Source organism: Lithobates pipiens, unplaced genomic scaffold, assembly GCF_037356315.1.
Source record: "Lithobates pipiens isolate NorthernLeopardFrog02 unplaced genomic scaffold, aLitPip1_a1.2 Scaffold_8, whole genome shotgun sequence".
Classification (NCBI taxonomy): Eukaryota; Metazoa; Chordata; class Amphibia; order Anura; family Ranidae; genus Lithobates; species Lithobates pipiens.
In genome coordinates, this window is record NW_027507903.1 from 679,760,224 (window position 1) to 679,785,757 (window position 25,534).

The following is a 25,534-nucleotide window of genomic DNA, read 5'->3' on the forward strand; positions in this document are numbered from 1 at the left end:
ACAGGCTAGAATTTCAGAAGATTCCACCCTCTCGTTTTCTAAGGCCAAGGATCCCCAAGGATCCGATAGAGCGGAAACCGCTACTCCTGGCCTTAGATCAGTTACTATCCCAAGGTGTGATAGTAGAGGTGAGCCCGAAAGATCAGGGTTCAGGTCTTTGTTCAAATCTCTTCACCGTTCCAAAACCAAACGGAGGTGTCAGACCTATCTTGGATCTGAGAGACTAAAACGGTTTCTACACATCCAGACCTTCCGGATGCAGTCTATACGCACTGTAGTCTCCTCCCTGCAAGGGGGAGAATTCATGGCATCAATAGATATCAAAAGTATCTCCATGTGCCAATATTTCCCGCACACCAGAAGTTTCTAAGGTTCGCGGTAGAGCAGCGCCATTTTCAATTTGTGGCCCTGCCGTTTGGCCTAGCTACGGCCCCCCGAGTCTTCACGAAGATTCTAGACCTTCTCTTAAGCAACTTTAAGAGTTCAGGGCATAGCCGTCATGGCTTACCTAGACGACTTGCTTCTCGTAGAGAGAACTACAACGTGCCTAAGTCGCAGCGTCACCAAAACGCTAGAACATCTGGGCAGCCTAGGTTGGATTATAAACCTAGAAAAGTCGTCTCTGCAACCGACCACCAGGTTGGATTACCTGAGTCTCATTATCAACACCGCTCAAGGCAGGGTGTTCCTTCCAAGGCCAAAGACCTTGGCCATTGGAGATCTGGTGCGCCTAGTTCTGGGCAGAAGATCTCCCTCTATTCGCCTATGTATGAGACTATTGGGAAAGATGGTCGCCTCATTTGAGGCTGTCCCATTTGCCCAGTTCCACTCAAGGCCCCTGCAAAGATGCATCCTTGCGATTTGGAACAGGAAGCCCCAATCTCTGGATCTTCCTATGCGTTTATCCCCCCGGGCACGCAAGAGTCTGGTTTGGTGTTATAAACCAGAAATTTGCTAAAAGGCAAAACTTTTCTTCCCCTCTCATGGAAGATTGTCACAACGGATGCCAGCCTGACAGGCTGGGGAGCCGTATTAGAGGGAACAGGCTCGCAGAGAAGATGGTCTGCGACCAAAAGTCTGCCGCCCATAAATATCCTAGAGATTCGGGCAGTTTACATGACACTCAGAGAGTGGTCTCACAGACTGCGAGGTTTCCCGGTTCGGATTCAGTCCGACAATGCCACCGCGGTGGCTTATATCAATCACCAGGGCGGTACCAGAAGTCTGGTGGCCCAAAAGGAGGTGAATCGCATACTTGTCTGGGCAGAAGAGCATGTTCCGTGCCTCTCTGCAGTCTTCATCCCAGGAGTGGAGAATTGGCAGGCGGTTTATCTCTGCCGCCAGCAGTTGTGCCCAGGAGAATGGGCTCTGCACCCCAATGTGTTTCAGAACATATGTTACAAATGGGGCACTCCAGACGTGGATCTTTTTGCGTCCAGATTCAACAGGAAACTGGACAACTTTATGTCAAGGACAAGAGATGCACTTGCTCAGGGGTCAGATGCTCTGACGGTTCCCTGGAATCAGTACAATCTGATCTATGCCTTCCCCCGAACCCGCTACTGTCACGGTTCCTGGGAAAGGTCAAGAGGGAGGCGAAGTCGGTCCTTCTAGTGGCCGCGGCTTGGCCCAGGCGACCATGGTTTTCAGTAATCATGAAGCTGGCAGTAGGCAGGCCATGGACCCTCCCTCTCCGGCCAGATCTGCTCTCGCAGGGCCCAATTTACCATCCTGCTTTATGCAGTTTGAATTTGACGGTCTGGCTGCTGAGACTCACATCTTAAAAGGCTGTGGTCTTTCGGGGCCAGTCCTTTCTACTCTGGTCAGTGCCAGAAAGCCGGCCTCCAGGCGTATCTATTATAAGATCTGGAGGGCATATGTTTCCTGGTGTGAATCCAGGAGATGGCATCCCAAAAGGTATGTCATTAGCAGAATCTTGGCCTTTCTCCAATCTGGCCTTGAATTGAATTTGGCCATAAGCACCATCAGGGTGCAGATTTCGGCCCTGTCGGTCTTTTTTGCATCACATTCCCTGGTACGGGCCTTTATCCAGGGGGCTATGCGGATAAGACCGCCAGTCAGACCCCCGGTATGCCCATGGGATCTGAGTTTGGTTCTCTCGGCCTTAGAAGCCCAACCATTTGAACCTTTGCATCCTGCTTCATTAGTCCTCTTGACAAAGAAGCTAGTCTTCCTAGTAGCCATATCCACGGCTAGAAGGCTATCAGAATTGGCAGCTCTTTCCTGTAAAGAGCCCTATTTAATTATCCATAAGGACCGGGTGGTTATGCGTCCCAACAGGTCCTTTCTACCTAAGGTGGTTTCAGGTTTTTTCATCTGAATCAAGATATAATCCTGCCATCCTTTTTTTCCAAATCCTCAGTCCATAAAGGAAGAATCCTTTACACACTTTAGATGTGGTTAGAGCAATCAGTCTTTATCTTCAAGCCACTGCTCAGATAAGAAAGACTGACTGCTTATTTATTCTGCCAGAAAGTCCCAGAAGGGGTCAGGCAGCGTCAAAGTCCACTCTCTCGAGGTGGATTAGACAGGTTATTTCTCAGGCCTATAGCTTAAAGAGGAAGATTCCTCCTTTTCAGGTGAAAACGCACTCTACTAGGGCTGTCAGTGCTTCTTGGGCAGTGCATCACCAGGCCTCCCTGGCTCAGATCTGTAAGGCTGCGACTTGGTCATCAATCCACACATTCACCAGATTCTATCAGGTGGATGTCAGAGGGCAAGAGGATATCGCCTTCGGGCGCAGTGTACTGCAGGCTGCAGTTTAGGTCCTCAGGTCCCTGGCAGTCTATGTTTATGATCTGTGTCTCCCTCCCCTCAACCTGAGCATTGCTATGGGACATCCCACTATGTAATGAAGCTCCTGTGTCCCGTGATGTATGATCAAGAAAATAGGATTTTTATATACAGCTTACCTGTAAAATCCTTTTCTTGAGAGTACATCACGGGACACAGAGCTCCCGCCCCTCTTGGGTTTTACGTGGTTCTTATTGCTTTGCTACAAAACTGAGGTGCCTCCCGGATGGGAGGGGTTATATAGGGGAGGAATTCTCCTTAATTAGGGTCAACCAGTGTCCAATCACCAGAGGTGCCTATATAACCCACTATGTAATGAAGCTCCTGTGTCCCGTGATGTACTCTCAAGAAAAGGATTTTACAGGTAAACTGTATATAAAAATCCTATTTTTAGCTTCGCAAATACAACGCTTTTTTGGATGGACAGTAATGGCCGACTCTGACTCTATGCAGACATAGAAAACAAAATATAATACGGCGCACTCTGATTATGACTAGTAAACAAACTCGTATAGTGCTGAATGCGAATGAACATAGAGTATAAATAGTATTAATGACCACAATGGGCTGTTACAGTCAGTAATGTCCATGAAGTATAAGGAAAAATAATTAAAATAGGTAAAAGAATTAAAAAGAATAAAAAAGAAACAAAAAAATCTGGATCTATGCAGAGCCTTCTATTATCAGTATATCCCGATTACCCATTGATCTCTTTATTGGAGATGAGAAACCAACGGTCTAACAAAGGCTTTATTACGGGAGAATTGTTTGACAAGGTATGGCAGGAAATGGAAAAAAAAAAATGACGGAAATAAAAGGTTATACGGCATATACCCCTATATGGAATAATAGCAGCTATGCGGAAATGATGGAACTGAAAGGGTTTGAGATATGGAGCCTCAAGGGACTCAGATATATGACACAGGTATTCCAGGATGAAGTGATAAAGACCTTTATTGAACTAAGAAATGAATAAAATATCCCAAACAAAAGATTTCTTCCTACAGTTTAAGCACGCATTACAAGCACAGGCGGAATTTAAATGTAATAATTCAGAGGTAATGGCCTTGTTGGAAAAGACAAAAAAAAAGAGGGTCTGATTTCACAAATCTATAATATACTATATGATAAATTTAAAGAATATACCAGCAAGAGCAGCGCGGTCATGTGATATAGGGCCAATGTCACGATTGGCAATCGGCACTGTCGGCAACATCCCTGTCATCTCTATCCCCAACAACAAAATTTAACACAAATATTCATATTACACAGGGCTCATTATACACCAGAGAAATTATTTAAATGGAAAGGTAGAGATACAGGCCAATGCCCCAGATGTAAAGGGAATCAGGTGAACTTAATCCATATGTTATGGAGATGCCCCAAGCTCCACCGCTATTGGCATGAAGTGATATCAATGATTAATAGTGCTTTTGGGACCAGGATGTCTCCTGAACCGGGAAGATGCCTCTTGGGTAGGCTTGTGCAATTCGTTTCGTAACGAATCGAAATTCGGCCGAATTTTGCATCTTTCGGACATTCGGATGCATCCGAATGTCCGAATAAAAAAATAACAAATTACAACGAATACGAAAGAAATATAACGAATGAATTCAAATGAATTCGAATCAATTCGACATGATTCGAAATTATTTCAACCGCATTCGAAATTATTTCAACATGATTTGACATTATTTCAACCACATTCGAAAATATTTTGTGACCCGATTTAGGGCCAAGTATCTCGGGGTCACTTGGAGCTAGAAACTCCAAATTTGGATATGTTGTAGTGCTAGTACTATTGTGTTTGCATACCAAATTTGGGGTTTCTATCTATAAGTGACCCCGAGATATGTGGCCCCAAATTTGGGTCGCAAAATGTTATTAGTTATTAGAGCAGAGAATGACATTTTGCGACCCGATTTTGGGGCCACATATCTCGGGGTCACATATAGTTAGAAACCCCAAATTTGGTATGCAAACACAATAGTACTAGCACTACAACATATCCAAATTTGGAGTTTCTAGCACCAAGTGACCCCGAGATACTTGGCCCTAAATCGGGTCATAAAATATTTTCGAATGCGGTTGAAATAATTTCGAATCATGTTTCTAGCACCAAGTGACCCCGAGATACATGGCCCTAAAGTTGGGTCACAAAATATTTTCGAATGTGGTTGAAATAATGTCGAATTATGTTGAAATCATTTCGAATCCGGTAGAAATATTTTCGAATTTGGTTGAAATATTTTCGAATGTGGCCGATTTTTCGAATTCGGTAGAAAACTAAACGAAATCCGAAAACGAATTTAAGGAAGTTAACGAATATAACTAAACTAAATTAATGAATTAACGAATAAAAACGAAACAAAACTAAACAAATTTTTTCCTTTTGCACATGTCTACTCTTGGGTATCCTAGATGAATGGGGTATCCGGTGGGGGAAGACAGGATATCATTAACTAGGATCTTATTTCAGGTGTGTAAGCTCATAACGCAAAAGTGGACATCATCAAGCCCACCTACAATAGCAGAATGGAAGATACAAATAAGGGAAACATTAGTTAAGGAAAAGTATATATTTTTACACAGAGGCTGCCCAGGGAACTTTGAAAAGATATGGAGAAGAGGGACGGACATTTTGGATATATAATGTGGCGGGAGAGGGGGGAGGGAGCACTTTTATGAGGGTTTTCTTGTTTTGTTTTGTTTTCCACCCCATCTTATTTCATGCCAAGGTTGTATGTTGGGTGTATGTTGTTTGCTATTTGTGATGTTTTTGTATAAGTAATAATAAAGAATGATCTGATTTAAAAAAAAGAGCCTTTTTACACAATACGGAGGATTAATCACTTAAGTTCCACACTGTGTATAACAAGCAATGCTATTCTGCATGTAGAGACTGATTTTACTGTTGTGGGTTTAGTAACACTTTAAGGAATAACAATAAAATTCCAAAATGGAGGAATCGGAGGAAGGACAGGTCACCGCTCAGATCATTCCGGAATAACGTTCAGTAGATATCAGTCAGTAGAATTATCATCTGTATGTGAAGAAAAGGAAAATGATGAATAATCGGTGTAATGATATCATTCCATTCTGGACATTCTCTTCATATCAGGATCCGTGTTTTACCTGCAGAGGAGGAGACGGCTTCTCCAAGACCATGTTCTACTCTTCTTCTGTCTATAGATACCTCCCATCCTACTTCCCTTCAATAAAGAATCAAATGAGAGTGTAAACCACTTTAAGACCGGACCTACTTTTCAAACTTGTTGTTTACAAATTAAAATCATTTTTTTTTGCTAGAAAATTACTTAGAACCCCCCAAACATTATATATTTTTTTTATAATACCCTAGAGAATAAAATGGCGGTCGTCACAATACTTACTGTCACACCGTATTTGCGCAGCGGTCTTACAAGTGCACTTTTTAAAAAAAAAAATACACTTTTTTTAATTAAAAAATAAGACAACAGTAAAGTTAGCCCAATTTTTTTTTATATTGTGAAAGATGATGTTATGCCGAGTAAATTGATACCCAACATGTCACGCTTCAAAATTGCGCCCACTCGTGGAATGGCGACAAACTTTTACCCTTAAAAATCTCCATAGGCGAGGTTTAAAAAATTCTGCAGGTTGCATGTTTTGAGTTACAGAGGAGTTCTAGGGCTAGAATTATTGCTCTCACTCTAACGATCGCGGTGATATCTCGCATGTGTGGTTTGAACACCATTTTCATATGCGGGCGCTACTCACGTATGCGTTCACTTCTGCACGCGAGCACGGCGGGACATGTTAAAACATTTTTTGTTTTGTTTTTTTCTTATTTCTTTTACCTTTTATTTTTACACTGTTCGTTGTCACTTCTATTCCTATTACAAGTAATATTATTCCTATTACAATGTAAACATCCCTTGTAATAGAAAAAAAGCATGGCACGACCTCTTAAATATGAGATCTGGGGGGTCAAAAAGACCTCACCTCTCATATTTACACTAAAATGCAATTAAAAAATTGTTGTTTGAAAAAAATTATTTAAAAAAATGTCTCTTTATAAACTATAGGCTGAAGTGTTGACGTCCCTTCCACCCTGCAGTGATATGGAGCCGGGTGGGGGCCATCTTCCTCCTCGCTCAGCTCCATCCCTAACACGGAAAAGGACCCAATCACCTCCACCGCTGATGGTGTCAGCGGTCTCATATGCTGGGAGTAGATCTGACATACGTTGTATGTACTGTAGATGGTGGGATGTGTGATCTCATCTCTTCATAACGGACCCCAGTATGCAGTGGTGGCTTTTTTTTTGGGGGGGGGGGGGGGGTGCGCAAACAAACTGATAAAAACATCCTGAAAAAAAATCAATTGCAGCCACTGTGCCCATCAAATGCAGTCACTTGTGCCAATCATATGCAGCCACGTGTGCCCATCATATGCAGCCACTTATGTCCCATCAAATGCCGCCATATGTGCCCCATCAAATGCCGCCACTTGTGCCCCATCAAATGCTGCCACTTGTGCCCCATCAAATACTGCCACTTTTGCCCCATCAAGCCTCAGGTGCTTCAAAAATAAAATACCCCCGCTACTGTAATTCAGATGCCTGGCATCCGAAAAGGGTCCAGACGCCTAAATAGGGGGTGGCAGTGGCGGCCATGGATAGATTCATGCAATGCATTAATCTATCCATTATTCATAGAGGGGAGTGGCTGGAGAGAGGGGGCGGCGCCCTGTGCCCTTAATGGACGGGCTCCCCCTACCAGTATGTAGTTACACCAAACAATCCCCTCTGGCCTCACACTTTAGGTATTTGAAAGGTGTCCTCCTTTTATAGCGCCCCCCACCACCTTGCAAATCACCCACCTAATACAAGACCCCTCCTGGCCATCCAACCATTGAGATAGTAGACTGTATGCTGGGTGTGCTGGGCTGTCATGTGTACAGGCTGAGAACACACATCTGATTGGCTCATTTATACTGCCGAATTGGGGTGGGGTGGGGTGGAAGATTGTAGGACCTCACTACGATTTTTAGTGGAAGATCTGATTTTCCTCATCCACCCTTCTGTATTGATAAAACTTGGGATGAGGAATAAATTCTCCATCATCTGGGAAATCTGTGACTGGCACAGGAAATGTAAATCATCTCTCTTGTTATCTGTATAACTACAGAGACCTCCAATGGGCTCTACAGAAATTGTATAGAATGTTTGTCACCCGTCCTTCCATTTTTTTTATATTACAGTGCAGCCCGGGTGTCAGAAGACCTCAAAACAATGTCCCACTTCCATCTTCTCGCCACCAGAATCTAAGACCCCATACACACTATTAGCTTTTCTGCAGATTTTTGTCTTCAGATTTACCAAATCATAGAATATGAGGTCACACTTTAGGAGTTTAAATTTGTATGCAATCAGGCAGGCCCTTGCACTACATGGTAGCCATGTAAAACCATGTAGTTCAAGGGTCCCCGCTGACAGCTGAAAGTAAAAAAAAAGAATTGCCGGCAAAAAAACCACAAAAAAACAACGTGGGGTCCCCCCTAGGTCCATACGGGTCTAGTATGGATTTAACAAGGGGGTCCCCAGATCCCAGCCTCCCCCCCTATGTGAATGAGTATGGGATACATTGTACCCCTACCCATTCACCAAAAAAAGTAGTGTAGTGTGAAAAAATACAGCAGACAGTTTTTGACAAGTCTTTTATTAAAAATATCTTCTTCTTCCTCCGGTTTTCCTGCATCTTCTCTTGCATCTTCCTCCTGCAGGCTTCTCCTTCTCCTGGTTCTTCTTCCGCTCTTTTTCTTTCTCTGGTCTTCTTTATCCGGTGTGCTTCTTACTCTGCCGCCTTTCCCGCCGACGACTCTCCACCAATGTTGCATCCCGCTGATCTGTCCGTGCCGATGTCAAGCATTTCTTAGATAATGATGGGGAAGTGGTCATAGGATGACATCACCCAGAGGCCCATCCCCCTTGTGACATCACCGTCTGGGGCATGAAGGGTCCATGACATCATAAGGGGGTGGGCCTCTGTATGACGTCATCCGATGGCCACGCCACCATTGTTATCCAAGAAATGCTTGACATCGGGGCAGACAGATCAGCGTGACACAGAATCGTAGGAAGGTCGGCGGCGGGAGCGGCGGCAGAGAAAGAAGCACACCAGACAAAGAAGACAGAAGAAGAGCGGAAGAAGCAGTGGGAGAAGGAGACACCCGGAGGAGGAGGATGCAGGAGAAGATGGAGGAAGAAGCGGGGGAAGAAGAAGAAGATAGTTTTAATAAAAGACTTGTCAAAAATTGTGTACTGTATTTTTTCACACTACACTACTTTTTTTTGGTGAATGGGTAGGGGTACCCCATACTCATTCACATAGGGGGAGGCTGGGATCTGGAGGCCCCCTTGTTAAAGGGGGCTTCCATATTCCAATAAGCCCCCCTGCCTGGAGACCCCAACAACCACAGGGCAAGGGAAAAGGTCATTGTCCCCATCAACATGGGAATAAGGTGCACCCACCCCCCCATGTTGAGAGCATGTGGCCTGGTACAGTTCAGAAGTGGGGGGCACTCACTCGTCCCCTCCCTTTCCTGACCTGCTGAGCTGCATGCTCTGATAAGGGTCTGGTATGGATTTTGGGGGGTTCCACACCATTTTTTTTACATTTTGGCATGGGGGGGTTCCCTCCGAAACCATACTAGGCCCAAAGGGCCTGGTATGGACCTGGGAGGAACCCCATAGCAATTTTTTTCACAATTTTTTTTTGCCGGCAATTCTTTTTTTTTCATTTAGCTGTCAGCGGAGAAGCCCACTGACAGCTTATGACTCATCGGTTGTTAAGGACACGGTGGCCGGCTTCCTGGCCCTCTCCTTAACAACCAATTTTATACAGTGTATGTACAGAAAAAAAATACACAAATCGCGGAGAAATCGAGGCAAAAACGTGGTACTTGCGTTTTGGATGTGGGTACATTGAAGTCTATTATATGCAAAATTCAGTATTTTGCAGGGAAAAATTCCCTGACCCTTTCCAAAAACGCAGAGGCACAAAAATGCATTGATGTGAAAATGTTCCATAGGAAACCATGTTAAAAAAAAATGTTCCTGCATTTCTGCAAAATGCATCAAAAAATGTATTATTGTTAATCAAAATTTTGGTTGGAAAAAGCTCTGATGGTTTTCCCGACGGAATTCCAATGGGATTTCCCTCAAGCTGTCACACCAAATTCCAACCGTCAAGAACTCTGTGACGTACAACATGTACGACGGGGCTAGAAAAGGGAAGTTCATTAGCCAGTAGCCAAATAGCTTCCGTCTCGTAGTTGAATCTGAGAAATCGTGAGTTTTTTGCGTGTCGGAATTGCCACAGACAATCACATTTGCAGAGAGGAACTTTTCCCGACCGAAAAATTGAGAACATGCTCTCAATCTTTGCTGGCTGGAATTTCGGCCAGCAAAAGTCCGATGGAGCATACACACAGTCGCATTTTCCGACGAAAAAAACTCTCATCTGTCTTTTGCGGGCCGAAATTCCGATCGTGTGTACGTGGCACTAGACTTAGCATGTGTGTTACCTCCAATGTAACAGGTCTTACCATTTTTTCAGAGTGAAGCCGGCATTCCGGAAGACCTCACAACAACGATCCACTTCTGAGTCCGACATCTTCTCATCATCATCCAATGTAACCTCCAGTTTGGTCAGAGTTCGGTTTGTGTTGATAATGGAGCAAAGATCATCGCAGCACGATAATGTCATTTTACAGCGATAAACTCTGGTGGGAGAAGCAGGAAAGAGAGGTGAAATGTTCTTCCAATGATGGGCAGAAGTAGGCAAGTCCAATGAATAATTAGCGGGTGAGGTCTTGGAAAATGAAATTTTGGGACATTTGGATGGATTTTTTCATGGAATATTGTTTGGACCTCCCCTGTGAAATGTAGATGAGTTGTCACCCAACCGGAAAAGTTTTAGGGCTCAATTCACTAAAGAATATTTCAGGAGATAATTGGATCATGTGACATATTTTTTTTTTCCAATTATCTCATGCTATATTTAAAAAAATGTCAATGTCGCCGTCAGTAAAAAAATGCTTGGTACATATGGCATAAACTGACTCTAAAGTCAATTCACTAAATTCTATAAATAAATAAATGCATTTGTTGAAAAAGTAATGGTCTAGTCTCGTGTTACTCAAGGAATATATTCAATTAGTGCTGGTTGTTAAGGAGTCGGCAGCTGCCAGCATCCTTAACAGCCAGTAAACAACATGGTTGTTCTGCATCGGATGGCCGCCGCGTCCCGCTGACTCTTCTGTCGGCGGGATTTCCGGATCCCCCTATGTGGATGAGTAGGGGTTTAAACAGCACCACTATTCATTCACAAAAAAAAGGCAAAAAGAATATTAAAAACACAGTTTTTTACAAGTCTTTGATTTAAAAAAAAAAAAAAATATCCCCAAAGTTGACCCAGCGTACAGCGCGATAAACGCCAGGCCGTTGACCTGAACAAAAAATAAATAAATACCCGACATGCACTGACGCTTGGCCACCGCTGAATGACAGCTCCACCACCTTCCATTGCTAAATAAACGAAGGGGCAGACCACCCGATGATGTCACATGTGACCTCGCCCACATTACACTAATGAACAGGCGTGCTGGGGCGATGATGTCACAATGTGGCAGGGTTACCCAGTGATGTTATTGGGTGTCCCTTCCCCGTTCATTTATTTAGCAGCGGGAGGTGGTGGAGCTGTCATTTGGAAAGACCCAAGCGTCGGTACTGTTCTGTTTTTTTTTTTTTGTTTTGTTTTTACTTTTGTTTAGGTCAGTGGCCAGCATTCATTGTTTCATAGTTAGTTTCATAGTTAGTAAGGTTGAATAAAGACAACAGTCCATCCAGTTCAACCTGAGTGTCTACAATTGTGCCTATCCCTGTACATTACACATTGTGACGGATGTTGAATCTACTTTGGGATTGTTTTTTGGGTTTTTGGACTTGTCAAAAAGTGGCTTTGTTTTTATTTACTTTAAAACGTATTGTTTTTTGAGTGGTGGTGTATTCCATTGGAAGAAATCGCATCCTGGCACATGTGAATGGTCAAGTTGGTGACAAGATACACAGTGGGTCCAACCAAAAAATCACAGTGATACCTAACTAGTGATAGAAGGTCCATCCATTGAGTATAAATCCATGTGGGGTCACCATGGAAATGGTCTTGTATTCATCTGTTACTAATGGCACCAGCACCTGTTCCCTTACCTTTTGTTTTTTAAGCAACTATTATCTGAATGGGACTCATGCCGCGTACACACGATCGGATTTTCAAATTATTGGAATTGGCAAAGGATTGGCAAACTAGGTCCGACGGGATTAGTCCGTCGCACAATCCGATCCTTGCGTCCGTTTTTTTGGGGAAAAAAAATCTGGTGGACCTAAATATAGAACATGTTTCAAATCTATCAGAGGGACTCAATTCCGACGGACTCAAATCGGGAAAACCGTTCGTCTATGTGCTGTTCCGACGGACCAAATACGACGCAAGGGCAGCTATTGGCTACTGGCTTCCTTTTTTAGTCCTGTTTACGTCACCATGTTCAAAATGAATGGACTTAGTCCGTTTGTGTGTGGCCAAGTCCGTTCTTTCGGAAGGTCCATCTGAACTCCGCCGAAAGTCCGTCGGGAAGACCGTCTGACCTAGTTTGCCGGAAAGTCCAGCCGTGTGTATGCAGAATTACTGATACATTGGACATTAGTTTAATTAGACATAATGTTCTGGTGTTGTTCATTCGTTTATTTATCGTTTGCACATGTGGCAAAATATTTAGCAACTTTGATTCCAATTTTTGGCAGTACAGTCTTTATACACATTTATAGAGCTCACATTATAGAGTTGGAGTTATAGAGTTAGACACATTTTGAAGACTACAGCAGCCACAATCACATGTATCTGTGTTTCCCTATTTCAGGTTTCTTTTGGTTTGTAGCGTAGAGTTTTCATTGTTATTTGTCAAAATAGAGCTTTATGGTCACAAGCATAAGTGCTATGTTTGGGAAGGGGTCAACACGGCCTATAGTGACCAGAATGCCATCCTCACTGTGAAGCATGGTGGTGGCTCACTGATGTTTTGGGAGTGAGTGAGCTCTAAAGGCGGGGGGGGGGGGCGGGTATCTTATGAAAATGGATGGCAAGATGAATGTAGCATGTTTTTAGAAAATACTGGCAGACAAATTGCATTCTGTTGCACGTAAGCTGCGCATGGGATGCTCTTGGACTTTCCAGCATGACAATGACTCTAAGCACAAGACCATGGTTGAGTCTCCAGTGGTTCCAGCAGAAAATGGTGAAGGTCCTGGAGTGGCCATAACAGTCTCCTGACCTTAATATCCTCGAGACAATGTGGGGAGATCTCAAATGTGCGCTTCATGCAAGACGACCAAAGACTTGACCTGGAGGCATTTTGTCAAGATGAATGGACAAGAATTTGGGCTTTATAGACAAGTATTACAGAAGTCTGACTGCCATTATTGATGCTAAAAAGGGGCTATACACGGGATTAAGAACTAAGGGGATGCAGACTTTTGAACAGGGGACATTTCATTGGTTTGATTGTTGCCATGTTTTGTTTTATGATTGTGCCATTCTGTTATCACCTACAGTTACGATATGTGAATCCCATAAGAAATAAAAGAAATGGGTTTGCCAGCTCACTCATGTTTTCTTTAAAAATGGTACATGCTGTATTTTACCAATTCTCCAAGGGAAGGCAAACTTTTGAGCACAACTGTAAGCCCTTGTACACACGGCCGGAGATTCCGACAACCAAATCTGACGGATTTTGTCCGAAACTGTTGTATACACACGGTCGGACAAAGTTGTCCGAAAATCCGACGTGATGACGTTATTTCGTTACGACGGGACTACGTTCAGGCTAGTAGCCAATAGCTTTGGTGTAGGAATTTGATCTGAGCATGCGTGGCACTTTGTCCGATCGGAATTCTCTACACATGATTGGAGTATGTCCGATCGGAGCATTTTGTCGGAAAATTTTACCAACAAGTTGGAAAACTTGGTCCGTCGGATACTCTGACGGAAACAGTCCAATGTAGACCACACACAGTTGGAATATCCGACAAAACGTTCCGATCGGACACATTCCGTCGGAATCTCCGACCGTGTGTACAAGGGCTAAGAATGGAATGGACACCATCAAAGTACAAGGAAGTCATGCCACATTCATACAGACTACAGAGACAAATACAGACATGTGATAGTATATTAGGGAAAATAACCAAAAACTCGAATGCCGCATACACACGAGCAGACTTCTCGTCGGACTGAACTCCGAAGGACTTTTTGACGGAGTTCCGGCGGAGTTCCCGCCAAAACGGATTTGCCTACACATGATCGCACCAAAGTCCGATCGTTTAGAATGCAATGATGTACGACGGGACAAGAAAAGGGGAGTTCAATAGCCAGTAGCCAATAGTGGCCCTTGCGTCATTTTTGGTCCGTCGGAACAGCACACAGACGAGCGGTTTTCTCGAAGGGAACTGATTCCTCCGGCAAGATTTGAAACATGTTCTATTTCTAGGCCCGTCAGAATTTTAGAAAGAAGAAGTCAGATAGAGCCCACACACGATCGGAATGTCCGACAGAATTATTCCGATGGACCTTTTCTGCTGGAAAGTCGCGTGTATAGGGCATTAGGGAATGGTCATCACAAAATTAGTAGAAAAGAGAACTGGATACCATCATCAAGGGGAGAAAAGTCAGTAAAATCCACTTATGATGATCCGTAGAAGGAGTGTAAATATCTCAAGCAGTCCAGTCACTCTGTAGAGAGCGTGTCTCTGGAGTAGAATGTCCCCCATATCATTACTGAGATCCACACAGAGAAATGAGGAGCACATATTGATTAGGAGCAGACAAGGCCCGACATGGGGGGGGAACTCGAGGGAAAACTTGGTTAGGAAATGACCCATAAGTCTTTCGTGAAGTCAGACATCTGCAGATAGAACTAATGGCACAAACTTGAGACACAAAGTCCACCTTCTTGTTGATATCACCCAGAAAAACTGAAATTCAAAAACAGGTAAAACCGCCCAAAAGGAGAATATAAAAGGAAGATCTTCACCAGAAGAGAACTCTACTAATTTTTTGGAAAAAAATACAGTAGTTTGTATTGAGGAAATCAAACAGAAAGCAACAAAGTACAATGAGATGAAGCTGACTGCCCAGCTCTACATACGGTAGTATAATATGTCATTGTGGAGGGACTCCGGAGGAGGGTTTATGTCCGTAGGATACAATCTTCATACCTGAAGAGAACCCCCAACAGGAGCAGAGAGGGGGAGATAAACAATCACTGCCCAGAGCCAGGACAGTGGAAGCCTTGGGACTTTTTTATGGCAGACAAGGACTTCTATAGGGAATGTGAGTTAGGGATGTTCATCATTTCTTTTAATGAAGGGGGATGGGTAACGTTCCAGGATTTATAACTACTATCCTGCAGAAGGGAGACAATGAAAGAGAATATTTCTTGGGTTGTATTTGAAATGGGAAAGAAGTGAGAACTATATTATGTTGTTGCCTTCAGAGGAATGTATCATGTTTTCTGTCTTTAATATAGTCAGGATTTGCGTATAAAAAATTAGCATTTCCATTTCAACCCAGCAGGTGGAGCTGAAATATTTTTTTTTTCACACATGTACCTTCCTGTTTTTCCTGGTTCACTGTACAAATAATGTTATTTACAGAGCTCAGTAGCTCAAGCTGTAATTTCCACTCACAACTTATTGACTCAGAGGAGTGAGAGGAGAGGGGAGGGCAGATGTGTCTGCAGCTACAGGGGTCAGTGATGGTTTGTTTTAAAGCTTATTTACTGCTTGTTAAGATTATGGATGTTCATTACATGTGTACATAACCTGGTCACAGGTCTACTTTAAGGGGGACCCCAAAATCCCATGGAATAGATAACAATGAGGAAGATTCCCTTAGAGAGGGGAGAACACAGGAGAAGAGGACGGGTGATGGAAGATACTACATCGGGGAGGATGGAAGACATCCAGATATGTAAGGAAAAACTGAGAGACGGGAACAATCACAAGACATTACATTTCCCGATCACTGCAGGATCACATATTTCTCTTACTCTAACTCCTGAATTTTACTCTCCGGGTTCATCAGAAAGGAAATATTAACAGATTTCATTTTATCTTCTGAAGAGGAGGACTCTTCTACATCCTCTGCTTTGTCCTCTCCTGGACAATCTTTACTGGAAATAGCACAATGCCAAAACCTAAAACACAATAATGAGATAATAATTACCACCAAGAATGTATGACCTCAGGCACTGAGAATAACAATGTAACCCCCGACATTTCCCTTCCACATGGCTGCCTTCCCGCTGGCTCATACTGGACCTGATGAGGACTTTTCATTGGTGTCTATGAGCAGTCTTTGAAGTCACACGTAATACAAAACTTAGATGAAGCCCCTGACATACGGTATATACAGGATCTCTGGCCTATCTACACAGGGGTCTCCATTTATCAACAGTTTATGGAAAATCTGGAAAAAAAAAAACTATTTGGTTTCCAATATAAAATGCAATGGCATTTTTTCCATTCCATAGATCTCCGAACACCAAGCCATCCCTTCATTGGCTGGACACACCCATTCATGGCTACCAATGAATGACTAGCAGATCACACCTGACCCGACAGTAGGAGGGCAATATGTCAGGTGGCTGAACACTGGACAATCTCTATGAGATGCAGACATACTGGGAAGGTCATAGAATCTATTGATGGGACATAATATCACAATACTGGGGGGGGGGGGCTATGAAGTTAAATGTGAGGGATTGCAGTCATCATTGCATCCTGTTTTTATGGGCACCCAGCTCACACTTCCTCCAATGGCTCCACAGCACTGTAAGGAATTACACCTTCCCCCCTCCCTCCCTGCAATCTTCTGGGACTCACAGGTCCCAGAAAATTGCCCCGGCCACTCACAGCACGCAGCGTGGCATCGGGCATGTGCAGTGCGCGCCCGGCTGTAAAGCCACAGCCGGGTGCCCACAGTTACAATGCCGGCTCCTCAGAGAGGAGGGAGAGAGGATCGGGGCTTTCGTGTGCCCGCATAGCTGGATCATAGGACAGGTGAGTGTCTGATTATTAAAAGTCAGCAGCTACACTTTTTGTAGCTGCTGACTTTTAAATGGGTGTAACTCCGCTTTAAAGAACACTTTCTCTCCAGGTCAAATGTTTTTCCTTTACCTACATCTACATTATGACCACTAGATGGAGCTGATGTCCAAAGGAAATAAGTATTTAGTGTAATGAATCATCTACTGCAGAGAGTGACCTTCTATACATAACTGATACAATGTTGCAGGGAGTGATCTCCTATACAGAATAGATACAATGTTGTAAAGATGAGACTCGGTTGTGTGACACGTTTTGTGGACTGAACCTTTCGCAGATTACCTAAGGTACACAACGGAGTTCTGTCTCTGCAGCATTGTATCCATTCTGTATAGCAGTTCCCTCTACAGTATCTGATCATTACACTGTCAGTGGTGAGCACAGGAATCTCCATATACTGAGCACAGCTCTCCCTCACATTATTTCCTCTTCTGGTTGAATGTTCTTAGGGCTATTTTCTCTTAAGCCGCGTACACACGGGCGGACTGTCTGGCCAACTTAGTCCGTCAGACAGTCTGACAGACAGTCCGTCGTACTTTAGAATGAACGGAACTTGACCACACACGGATAGCCAAACAGTCCGCTGAAAGCTTGCGCGAGGACGTATACAGCACGTACGACGGGACTAGAAATAGGAAGTCCAATACACAGCAATGCTCTGTAAATCCTTTCTGGGCATGCGTCATACTTAGTCCGTCCAACTAGCATACTGACGAGTGGACTGTCCGCTGAAACCAAATTTGGATGGACAATATTGCGGAAATTCCAAAAGACTTAGTCCGCCAGACTGCACGCTGAAAAAGTCCGCTGAAGCCCACACACGAGTGCACTGTCCGCTGAAATGTGTTTTGGCGGACTAAGTTGGACAGACAGTCCGCCCGTCTGTACGCGGCTTTAGGGGAATGTTACAGATAGAAACTGACATGTCACACACATTGCAAACATTGCCGGGACTTTTTGTGACTTCTGTGCAAATTCTAGAATATTCACACAACTTATTTAATAAATAGACCCCTAACTTCTAACAAGTGTGGTAGATGGAGAACATGTCTGAAAATCACCATTATACTGTATGCAGGTTCCTGCCCGTTCTGTATATTCAGTTAGGATATCCTCACACTCACTTACCCGGCCTTCTGACACCTGTGTAGTAATGGAGATATCATTTTCTGGCACTCTGGACCCACCGTGAGCCACCCAAAATATAAATACTGAAAAATTTCTCTCTTCAAAGTCTTCAAGCAATAGCTCAGCTGCTTGGAATAATTACTGTCCATCCACAAGTGACCAGTGTCTGAGCTGTAGAGCTTCAACCCTGAACAAGCAGACATGACGTCTCTAATGAAGTCCTCATCCTGAGTCTCATACAGACAGAAGATTGTCTGAGTATAGAAACTCTGATCGATGTCCTCCATGGCCCATTCTTTCATTGCAGGTCTGGCTCCAAGAGAAATGTTGATTCCTGTGCTCTCTGAGAATGTCTTTGTCAGCTTTTTATTTAGGAGACCAAACAGGAATTGTACAGCTAATGCTAAATGTGGGGAATCCTTAGTGGAGGCACGGAGTGATTTCCCTGAACAGATCTCCGGGAGGAAAGTACCTTCCATAGACCCAGACCCATCATCCATCCCATAATAGAGAGCAGCAAGGAACTCCTGTACACTCAGGTGGATGAAGCTGTAGCAGGTCTGGTGACGGACGTCCCAATGAAAGATGTTCTCATTCAGAAATACAGACTCCACCTCATCCAGGGAAAGTCCATGTCTTTCTAGATCTTTCTTCTCAAATAAGATTTGTTGGTTCAGAACTCCCTGATTGGCCAGAGCACACAGCTTCTTCAGACAGGTTTGTTTCCGGTGTACAGACTGCTCCTTCTTGCTGTGATGGGTTAGTAAAACCTCCAGGTAGAGAAGGTAAATTGAAGTTGTCGTATTACACCAAATCGGACCCAAACCCTTTTGTATTTCTTGATTCATTACAGTGCAGACAATCCAGCATGTGATGGGGACGGCACACATGGTGTACACAACTTCATTGGCTTTTATTATACTCACAACCTTGTCTGCATCTTCTTTATTTCCAAAGAATTTATGGACATATTCCTCTCGATCGTCCCTTGTAAATCCCAGGATTTCCACATTGCGAGAATCATCGATGAATGTGTTAAGTTTCTCCATGGCCAGTGACCTTGTGGTGATGATCAGAGAAGATTTGGGGAGAACATGTCCCCTGAGCAAGCTTTGGAGAATTATTTCTTTGTGGGTTTCCATAGAAATGTCAAGACAACCCTCAGATTTCTCCTCCAGAGTCCACCTCAGTTCATCAAACCCATCGACTAGAAAGAGAAGTCCTCTATGACTTCCAGGATCCTTCAGAATAGACACCAGGTCATCTGAACTCAGTCTGCAGGTTCTGGATAAAAGTCCCACAAGACTTATGTTTTCAGGGAAGGTGTTGATTTCTCTACAGCTCAGATAAAACACAAAGTCAAACTTGTCTCGGTAGAGATCCCCAGAGGCCCAGTCCAGCATGATCTTCTTGGAGGTCATTGTTTTCCCAATCCCAGCAGGTCCTTCTAACACCACAACCTTAGGGATGAACCCATTTTCATCAGGGTCAAAGAGGGCCTGGATTGTGGTTGGGGGTCTTTTCTCCATGATCTGTAGATGTCTTTTGTCTGAACTGCTTATTTCTTGTTCTTTGTCCACTTTATTCCGGGGTCCCTTTATCATCAATAACTTGATGAATCTTTTCTGTAGATAAACAGCCTCCCCCATACGGGAATTATATACTTTAATCCTCAGGAATGTCTCTTTCGTGGACTCTTTGTGTTCCTTTCTAAAGTCTTTATGAGAAAAAAGGAGAATATTTTATTCCTCATACATACATGAAATTGTATTTATAAGACAAAGTTGGAAATATTGTATTCTAACCATAAAACCCAAAAATGTAACACTAAAAGAAGATATCCCATGAAATACAAGAGGATTGTGGAAGTATCCAAACTATGGACACATCATCCAGACCAGAGGAGTGACTAGAACCTTCAGGGCCCCAGTGCAAAAAAACATGAAGGGCCCCCTGAATGCTAGAGTGCTTTCTATTGGTCCTTGGGCCCTTTCCTCTGGTCTTAGACCCCATTCACACCTGAGCGTTTTGTAGCTTGAAGCCTGAAGCTACAAAATGCTAGAGGGGAAAAAATCTATTATTCTTAAAGGAGATGGTTCACATCTCCACTCCATGTCGCCTGAAGCCGAACGCCTGAAGCTCAAACAAGTTCCGGACCCTTTTTTGTCACTCAAATCGAGCAGATTTGGGCGTTTTTCTTCTTTTAACATTGGTGACCCTTTGCCCTGCACAAAATCGCAGCAAATCGCGGTAAAAACGCCCCAAAAAATCGCGGCAAATCCACGTGATTTTCTGCTTGAAAACGCTACGCTCAGGTGTGAATGCAGCCTTAGGGTTTCCCTCCAGTCCATGGCCCTTGCTTCTTATTGCTGTTGTGGGGCCCTTTATAAGCCCAGGTTCAAACTGCTGCAACTTATCATGGGACTCACAACACATTAAATTACATGACAATGTAATGTCAATACACATCCATTTCAATGAGTGCCATTCAAATCACTGCAACTCAAGTTGCAGCAACAAATAAAAACTTTTCCGTCCTACTTTTCTGTTACTTTTGTGCGATTTTGAGTGTCATAGATGGCAATGTTGAATAACAAAAGTTGCAAGCAAGTTGCATGACTTTGGGGTTGCAGCAGTGTGAACAGAACCCATGATCTGCACCAGGCCCTCCTCCTGCCATCTCAGGCTCCCCCACAGTGGGGAAATGCCAGGACCCAGTTGCAAATGCAACCTTTGCAACCCTGGTAGGTCCATCACTGATTCAGAGTACAACAGATCAAAATGTTCATCTAGAAGATATTTCAAACGTGGATGTCCTACTAACCAGATAATCTGTTGTCATGTGTCGTCTTCTTCAGTTTGGCTGGAAATAAGAATAGGGAAGTGATTAGTCCTGATGAACCTCTGAAATGTATAAAATAATAACTAAGAGAGTTATTAGTGTAGCAGATCCTCCCAGACACCATCATCCCACCAACCCTATGTAGATTGGAGTCTCTCTCATCCTATTTCTCCATGTAGGTGATGGGGAGTATCTTTGCTTGGTAACATCTCAGCACATTGCAGTGACATGTGACCATGGTGGGGGAACCAGAAAAGCCCCCAATTCTCTATGCAGGGTTTACAGGCACACACCTAGAATCTGGAGCCTTGACTCCTCTTTCTGAAGGAGGTTCTGATTGATGAATGGGACATAAGGCTAATGCTGCATACACACGATTGGACTTTCCAGCGGACTTGGTCCGGCGGACCAGAGTTCGTTGGACAATTTGATCGTGTGTGGGCTCCAGCGGTGTTTTTCTTCCCAAAAGTCCAGCGGACCAAGAAATAAGACTGGCTTCAAATTTATCCACCGGACTCGGCTTTTAGCGGACAATCCGGTCATCTGTGTGCTAGTCTGACGGACTAAAACCGACGCTAGGGCAGCTATTGGCTACTGGCTATGAACTTCCTTATTCTACGTCATCACGTTCAAATCCATCTAACTTTTAGAGTGATCGTGTGTGGCCAAGTCCCTTCATTTGAAAGTCCGGCAGACCTCAGCTGCAAAGTCCGTCGGATTGTTCGCTGAGGAGTCCGATCGTGTGTACGCGGCATTAGAGTCAGAACACAGAGCAACAGTCATGAGGGTCTCCCAGGAATACAGATATAAATATGGAGGTTCTGTAAAATAGGCAAGTGGTGCTCGGCGTTCTGAGTGATGTCATTGTGTTATGGTGACTGAATGTCGGCATCCTGGAGAAGTGTTCCTCTGCTTCCCTTTTAGATTGTTCCTGAACTCTGTAGCCTTTTCTTTCCTCCACAATTTTGAAACCCAATTTTATTTTATTCTGTAAAAAAAATACATATTTTTTTTAAATGTAGCTGTATATATCCTGCTGTTACCATAACTTACCGCCAAAGAACAACCTAAAAAAAAAATAATAATTTTCCTGCTCATGACGTTCGCAGTGACACCACTTTTGTGGATGTAATGCCGCGTACACACGACCGGACTTTTTGACAGCAAAGGTCCGACGGAACGAGTCCGTCGGACAATTCAAACGTGTGTGGGCTCCATCGGACCTTTGCTTTCCAAAAATCCGGCAGACTTTAGAAATAGAACATGTTTTAAATTTTTCCACCGGTACTCCGCCGGACCGAGAAATCCGTTCATGTGTATGCTAGTCCGACGGACAAAAACTGACGCTAGGGCAGCTATTGGCTACTGGTTATGAACTTCCTTATTCTAGTCCGTATGCCATCACGTTCAAATCTGTCAGACTTTGGTGTGATTGTGTGTGGCCAAGTCCATTCATTCGGAAAGTCCATCGGAAAGACCGTCGGACCAAGTCTCTCAAAAAGTCCGGTCGTGTGTACGTGACATTAGTTGTTGTTTGTACCCGCAGTATGGCCTGGAAACAATAGTGTGCATGTTACATTTTTTTCTGCCTAAAACACACTGACACTGATAACAATTTAAAAATGCTTTTGATTAAAAAAAATCCTACTTAAAATTGACTGATCTCTACCTTTGACCCTGACCTTTGATCCTGACCTCTGACCCTGACCTTGACCCCAACACTAAACCTGGCACTGGCCTGGATCCAACCTAAATTAGATATTATTTTTCTTTCTTTTTTTCCACACTTTTGTTTGATTACATCTTTCCCCCAGCAAGGAGAGAAAAATGCAATGTATTATACAAGATATCCTGTATGTACAGTGCCTTGAAAAAGTATTCATACCCCTTGACATTTGGTGGCACTAGACATGTGCATTTGGTTTTGTTCTGAATCGAAATTTGGATGAATTTTCATTATTTGGACATTCGGATGCATCCGAATTACTGAATTACAATGCTAACGAATTCAACCGAAGAAATTCAAATCAAATTAGAAAAAAAAGACATTTTGCGACCCAAATTTGGGGCCACGTATCTCGGGGCCACTTATAGCTAGAAACCCCAAATTTGGTATGCAAACACAGTAGAACTAGCACTACAACATCTCCAAATGCGGTTTCTAGCTACAAGTGACCCTGAGTTATGGGGCCCCAAATTCGGGTCGCAAAATGTAATTCTCTGATGCAGAAAAGTGCAATCTTTTCTATTTGAATTAGAAATTTTGGAAGGTTGTTAGTTACTTACTTATATACATCTGTCACATTAACTTCTCATACTTGCAGTGTACAGTGCAAAAAAAACACACGCATCTTATTTCATTTATATTTATAACATCAATGAAGTTGTCAGCGTGCCTGATTGAAGAAGTCACGGATGGCGATCGCAAGGCAAGTACATATGCTGTATGTCATTGTCCACTTGCCACGTCACCTGCCACAAGTTGTGTATTGTCCACTTGCCACGTCACCTGCCACATGTTGTGTATTGTCCACTTGCCACATCACCTGCTACAAGTTGTGTATTGTCCACTTGCCATGATACCTGCCACGAGTGCCACATGACCTTCCACGAGTGCTACATGACCAAGTTGTGGATTGTCCACTTGCCACGTCACCTGCCACAAGTTGTGGGGTTCCTAGCACCAAGTGACCCCGAGATATGGACAATATGTCAAGTATTTTTCTGCAGAAGAGAATGACATGTATGTATGTCATTGTCCACTTGCCACAAGTTGTGTATTGTATTTGTTCACTTGCCACGTCACCTGCCACAAGTTGTGTACTGTCCACTTGCCACGACACCTGGCACTAGTGACACGTGACCTGCCATGAGTGCCACGTGACCGGTCACAAGTGCCACTTGAACTGACATGAGTGCCACATGACCGGCCATGAGTGCCACGTAACCAAGTTGTGGATTGTCCACTTGCCACGTCACCTGCCACCAAGTGACCCCAGATATGGGCAATATGCAAAGTACTTTTCTGCAGCAGAGAATGACATTTTGCGACCCAAATTTGGGGCCACGTATCTCAAGGCCACTTATAGCTAGAAACCCCAAATTAGGTATGCAAACACAGTAGACCTAGCATTACAACATCTCTAAATTTGGGGTTTATAGCATCAAGTGACCCCAAGATGCCCCAAAGTCGGGTCACAAAATGTAAAGCACTTTTCTGCAGCAGAGAATTACATTTTGCGACCCGATTTTGGGGCCAAATATCTCTGGGTCACTTACAGCTAGAAACACCAAATTTGGTATGCAAACACAATAGAACTAGCACTACAACATCTCCAAATTTAGGGTTTCTAGCACCAAGTGACCACAAGATACATGGCCCTAAATTCAGGACGCAAAATATTTTCGAATCTGTTTGAAATAGGTTTGACTGCGGTTGAAATAATTTCGAATCATGTTGAAATCATTTAGAATCCGGTAGAAATATTTTCGAACTTGGTTGAAATGTGACATCAACCCATGTGACACCGCCCCTTGTCCCTATATAAGTCGCAGCGCAGCGCGTCCCTGGCATTGCGGCCGGAGAGAACGTCGAGTCAACATCTCCAGTAGAAGAAGAAGAGAACAACAGAAGAACGGAAGGCGGCGGTGGCGACAGAAGACCGGGCCACCGCCTGTAAAAGAGCTATAAGAAGGCGCGGTGGCCCGGCAGAAGAACCGAAGAGGGGGACAAGACCCCCGAAGTTGGAAGAAGAGGCCGCGGCGACGAAGAAGAATGCTGGGCTCCTCCGCTAGTAAAAGAGCTACAAGAAGATAGCGGAGGAGTCCGGCGAGAAGACCCCCGAAGACGGAAGACCCCCGGAGCTGTGCAATAAATTATTTCATCTTGTGTGTTGTGTTTTTTTTTGTACTTTATTTTACAGGTGAATGGGTAGGGGTACATTGTACCCCATACTCATTCACATAGGGTGGGGGACCGGAATCCGGGGGCCCCCTTATTAAATTCTGATTCCGATAAGCCCCCCGCCTGCAGACCCCGACAACCAACGGCCAGGGTTGTCGGGAAGAGGCCCTTGTCCTCATCAACATGGGGACAAGGTGCTTTGGGGTGGGGGGGCCGCGCGGCCCTCCCTTCCCCAAGGCACCCCCCATGTTAAGGGCATGCGGCCTGGTACGGCTCAGGAGGGGGGGCGCTCGCTCGCCCCTCCTTTCCTGGCCGGCCAGGTAGCGTGCTCGGACAAGGGTCTGTTGTGGACTTTGGAGGGACCCCCACGCCAATTTTTTTGGCGTTGGGGTTCCCCTTTAAGTCCATATCAGGCGGCGGGGCCAGCGACGTCTCCTTCGCGGGCCCCGCCTACCTGGAGACCCGCTCGAAATGAGCGGACTTTTCTCCGGGCGGGAAAAGTCCGTTCATTTCAAAAGTACGACGGACTGGCATACACACGGCCGGATTGTCCGCCGAAATGCGAGTCCTGCGGGAAGATTGGAGTGTAAAACTACATTCTAAGTCCGCCGTACTTTCGGGTCAAAAAAGTATGCCGGAGGCT

General features: G+C 44.1%; 1 protein-coding gene across 1 annotated transcript in view; it reads right to left on the reverse strand.

Moving 5' to 3' along the window:
• Window positions 1–4,872: 4,872 nt before the first annotated feature.
• Window positions 4,873–25,534, reverse strand: part of LOC143962062 (NACHT, LRR and PYD domains-containing protein 3-like) — a 47,389-nt gene continuing 26,727 nt past the window's right edge. The window contains exons 4-9 of the mRNA XM_077471399.1: window positions 20,970–21,008; window positions 18,146–19,862; window positions 15,961–16,107; window positions 10,405–10,581; window positions 5,950–6,026; window positions 4,873–5,857 (exon numbers count right to left, since the gene is read on the reverse strand). Of these exons, the coding sequence (XP_077327525.1) occupies window positions 5,838–5,857; window positions 5,950–6,026; window positions 10,405–10,581; window positions 15,961–16,107; window positions 18,146–19,862; window positions 20,970–21,008 (2,177 nt within the window). The 3' untranslated portion in view covers window positions 4,873–5,837. The remainder of the gene's footprint in view (window positions 5,858–5,949; window positions 6,027–10,404; window positions 10,582–15,960; window positions 16,108–18,145; window positions 19,863–20,969; window positions 21,009–25,534) is intronic.